Source organism: Humulus lupulus, chromosome 7 (genome assembly GCF_963169125.1).
Source record: "Humulus lupulus chromosome 7, drHumLupu1.1, whole genome shotgun sequence".
Lineage (NCBI taxonomy): Eukaryota > Viridiplantae > Streptophyta > Magnoliopsida > Rosales > Cannabaceae > Humulus > Humulus lupulus.
Window position 1 is genome coordinate 186,443,390 of NC_084799.1, and position 4,653 is coordinate 186,448,042.

Genomic DNA, 4,653 nt, shown 5'->3' on the forward strand with positions numbered 1-4,653 from the left:
GGTGTTGCTACAAAGGAGATGAGAGGTTACTCGTGGCTGAGTTTATGCCCCATGAAACTCTCGCTAAGCATCTTTTTCACTGTAAGTTTCTTTATTTCTTTATATATATATTTATATGTATATGTTTGTACATACTTCCTTTTCATTTCCAACTGATGGGTGTTGGGAGTTTTTAATTTATTAAATAAAGCTAAAATAACTGATGGGTTTATACATACTTCCTTTTCGTTTCCTTTTTATGGGTGATGGCTTCTATGGGTGTATTTGGTTATTGTTTGGCTGAACCTATTTGGCTTCAATCTTCCTTTCCTTTCCATGTATCTTAAACCTTAGCTTTCTACTCTAATGGGTTTCTTCCTATTGTCTTTGATTATTCGTTTTCGATTGCAGCGACTAAGCTCCAAGGTTAAACTGTCCTGGGTTTGATTTTTTTTTAGGGGGGGGGGGGGGGGCGATGGGATACCCGGATTCTGATATGGTGGCCAAGAGAAATTTGGGTTTTGGGTGCTTTTCCAAGAGGAGATTAGGTTTATTGAATTGGGTCGTCTTTGGATTTTGGCTTGCGTTACTGCTTTTGCAGCCGGTGGCTAGTGTCAGACCCTTGCGAGAGAGAGCTCGTTCTTGGGGCGATGAGGTTGGTATTGAGATTATTGCCTTACTTTTATTTTATTAAAAAGTTTATGAATAGTTTGATCAGCTATAAAGATTACAATTTTAATTGGGTAGTGGTTATTAGTTTTGTTCAATGTTTCTCTTAGTCAGTGTACACACTAAGAGATTAGAGATTATATTTCAGTGAAATTATTTATACGTTTTAGAAAGTTTTGACTGGGGGCAATCTGTATTTGTGTTTACTCCAAAGTTGCTTTAGCTTTTTATTAAGTTATAACTCTGCTGCAATGAGGAGAGTAGGAGGAGAATGAGATATTATTGAAATACAAATTGCAAGAACTCTGAGGTGCTAAAGTATTTTACAAAAAGCTATAAGTTTTATCAGAAAAATTAGTTAATAACATACTCATCTCTGTTGCACAAAACCGTAGAAGAAAGAGGAGGTTCATTAGCTTTGTCATTGATGTGTTTTTCTGGCTTTGCCATGTAGTCTTATTGAAAGTAGCTCGTATTTATTCACATTGAGTTTTGTTCTTGGTTCATAAATTGGAGTAGACAATACAGAAGTTAATAAATTGTACCTTTCATTTTATGCAAGAAGACAACTAAAAGCAATATTTTTTTTAAGAAATGTATCTGTCATGTGAAAGCCAGTTTTAATTTAATGAACTTCCTTTTAGAAATTTAGCTGCTCTCATTTCCCTTTCCCCTTCCTTTCTGTAAGTATGCAAATGTAAAATTTCCTTTGAAATAGTTTCTGGCAGGAAAAGGAGGGAGAAAATTCCTTTCTTTCTTTTTTTTTTTTTTTTTTTTTAGAAATATGCGTTTAAAATATGGATGGAAATTTGAGTGAATTTGCTGAATTCACCTCATTTGCCTCTTGTAGTGGTTATTCAGAGGAAAAAAAGAAAGTGACTTGGGTCCATTTTCTGCATGGAATATAATTGGAACATATAGAGGTTAGTAAATTGCATTGCACACACATTTAATTGTTATCTTGTAAATTCTAGCTACAGCTCTTTACATGAAATTGATAGAGAACTAGATCAATTTCAAATTAATTAATAATTTCTTGAATTATTTTGGGTGAACGTGAGGATTAGTTGTATCCACATTTTGCAGTATGTGTGATGTGTGTGTGGCATGGGGGTGGGGGTGGGTAATACCATGTGATTGTCTTATTTTATGCCACTTACTGTCTATTCATTGTGATTTGGGGAGCTTTCTCTTCTTGATTTGGATGATGGGCGTGAAAGGGAACTAACTGATTCTGTTGAATTATTTTGGGTTACTTGCAGTCGATCAGAGGAAAAAACTAATTTAATTGAGGAAGTATCTTGGTTTGATTATGGACATAGAGGGATGCAGGTAATGAGTCATCAAGTTCAATATCTTATCTCTGATATTTTTCAAGATCTTTTTTGCTTAATGAGTTTCTGCTTTAATTCTGTTTCTTTTACTTGTCTGATATTTATTCTGGTTGGAAGTTTATTTTTACAGGTTTGGTATCCTTCTTTGGGTGCTGACCCTTTTAAGTAGGAGGATTTCTTACAGGTACGTATTCTTTGGTGCTAGAAGCCACAGATTTTTCATATGATAAAAGCTTATCTTCTTTGTTAGCATTTTTTTTCCTTATTTTTCAATTTCCCCCTTCCCTTAGTGTGCAATTTTAGTTCCTTTCAAGGTGAGGTCACTAGCTACTAAATTGCTGGCTTCTGTATTCATTCAAGTATTATTTTATTTTATTTTTAATGGAAAATCATTTTTCTTTTTAAAAAGAAACATAATAAGGTTTTGTAAGTTATGAAATTATTTTTATTGCCTTTTATAGCATCTTCTTCAGGTACTATTTTCTCTTTCCTTTATATGAAAGTGAAGGTCCAATGTTTCGTTTACTGTTCAATTATGGAATTCTCTTGTACTATATATAATATTGTCTACCTTCTATTGAAATTTGAAAAGAAGATGTCAGCTCGTGCGCTTAATTACTAGCCCACAAGGTTGGAATATGACTTGAAGCCCTTTGTTAGATTAGGTTCAAGCATATGTGTTTAGTTTGGGGCGTTATTGCATAAGTGTCTATGAATTGCCTCTGGTTACCAAAATTATATTCTGTTGGCTTTGTAGCTTTTTAATTTTGTTTGTTGTTATTCCTGATCTTTCTTGAAGATATTGTACTTAATTCTGATTTTGTATTCAGAGGGACAAACGCGAAGAAGCTTTGAGGCTGGCTCCGTTATCAGCAGAGTAGCCTCATTTTTCTCACTGTTTGGAGTGGCTTCTCTTTAGGGTGTTTGATGCAGAAATATCTAGGTACATTCAATGAGAATAAAATTACCTCAAAAGTACAATGGTTCTGTTTTTGGCCATTATCTAAATGGAGTAATGTTTATAGTAGTTTTGTTAAGCAAAACATTACTGGGTCTTTTTGCTAACTTGGTTACCCTAGTTCTCTGTCTTTGTCAGTGCTGCTATGTAATGTTTCATAGTTGAAGTCTAGAACCTCTTCTATTTGTTAGGCCTCTTTTAACCCTAGTTAAGGTATGAAGTGATCCAAGGAGCAGGTTTTAAGGTATTGTCAGATGCGCAGGTGATATTTCTGCAATTATTTCTTGTGCCCAAAGCTGATTGTCTTTTAATAAAAATAAGTTTTCATTATGCCATTTATTGTATGGATATAAACTAAAAATAACTAAATCATGCATGACATAGATATTAAGAATGTAAATGAAAAGGAACATGTTATCATATAAATAGAAGGGGAAGGAATAATGATTATTTGGGTATCTGTTTTACCAAATAGTTGCATATTTTAGCCATTTGTTACTATGATCATGTAAATTATAATAGTAATGCGTTTCAGATTTCAATAATTTTTTTTTTAAATTGAAAAGATTTCAATGATTCCAAGTACTGAAATATGCATTGATTTTCAGACCCATGTCTTTAAAAGGCCTGCTGCCTTCTCAAGGCCTCTTATCTTTGCAACTGCATTTATGAGCTTCTTCTCAATTGTTATAGCATTGTTATAGCTACTAAATTTTTATTGTTTCCAAAAATCATTAATTAAAGTGGTACTTCCCTCTAATTCTGTCTCTTAGATGTAATTTTAAATTGTCATTTTTCTTTTTCCCAATTTCATCACGTGGAAAAAATATTATGAAATGACAATGATAACTTTAAAGATCGAATTCTAATCTGTCATTTTGGCACATTGGAAATTTGTGGATTTTGCACATGCTTTATTAGGTTGAGCTGGGTTGTCAAGTTGTGGGCAATTTTTATATTTATTTTTGTTTTGATCAATAAATTAGATTAATAAATTCAAAATAGTTTAGTTTTAACAAAATTGCAAAAATAATATTTTAAATCAAATTAATTATAGTCACTTGGCTAACTCAAGTGGTTGGGTGTGTGAGTTTGTGTGGGAGGAAAGGTTCAAATCCTACTGTAAGATGGCTAACTCAACGCCTGAAGAGATAGCAGCTATGCGTACACGTCTTGATGCCCAGATCACTTATGAATTGAATGGAGCTCAGATGCTGAAGAAACAAGTTTGTTTTTTCTGATCTTTTACTTTTGCATTTTGAGCAATTTTAATGTTAACATTGAGATTTTTAATTTTTATGGCTCAGTAAGCATTGCATTAAGTTGGCCACCTACACGATGAAAGATAGTATGCCTAAGCTTAAGTTCTATTCTCGATACATTTTGAACGTTAAATTCATTAACTTTTGTTTTATTGACTTAGAGGGTAGCGTGGATTTTGTCATTTGTAGTGCTGCCAAAACAAAATGAACTATTTTATTTGTTTGGTACACCAACTTTATTAATAATTACTAGCACGACAGGATGTTAGCAATCTTAACTTTCGTTTTGATAAACAGGGAGCAGAAAGTACTTAAAAGGGAAAGAATACCCCATTATTATAGTTATAGGATATGTATACCTGAGACCTTTAGATCAGGAACCTATTTGCCAAAATCGCTTGTGGTTCCCTTTAGAGATGAAAGGAAAACCTTCTGCAATTTATAGGGAAAT

The 4,653-nt window shown here is 33.1% G+C and overlaps 1 protein-coding gene across 1 annotated transcript; it reads left to right on the plus strand.

Moving 5' to 3' along the window:
• Positions 1-455: 455 nt before the first annotated feature.
• LOC133790037 (transmembrane E3 ubiquitin-protein ligase FLY1-like) lies at positions 456-1,981 on the plus strand. The gene is made up of 3 exons (XM_062227640.1): positions 456-634; positions 1,499-1,571; positions 1,911-1,981. The coding sequence occupies exons 1-3, from the start codon at positions 476-478 to the stop codon at positions 1,934-1,936; spliced, it is 258 nt and encodes an 85-aa protein (XP_062083624.1). The 5' UTR covers positions 456-475; the 3' UTR covers positions 1,937-1,981.
• Positions 1,982-4,653: the final 2,672 nt, after the last annotated feature.

What these genes read in the sequence shown, in the direction of transcription:
- LOC133790037 (XM_062227640.1), top strand. Translation starts at nt 476, where the DNA reads ATGGTGGCCAAGAGAAATTTGGGTTTTGGGTGCTTTTCCAAGAGGAGA. An exon ending in CTCGTTCTTGGGGCGATGAG is followed by an intron (nt 635 to 1,498) that starts GTTGGTATTGAG and finishes TGCCTCTTGTAG; the next exon opens with TGGTTATTCAGAGGAAAAAA. An exon ending in TATAATTGGAACATATAGAG is followed by an intron (nt 1,572 to 1,910) that starts GTTAGTAAATTG and finishes GGTTACTTGCAG; the next exon opens with TCGATCAGAGGAAAAAACTA.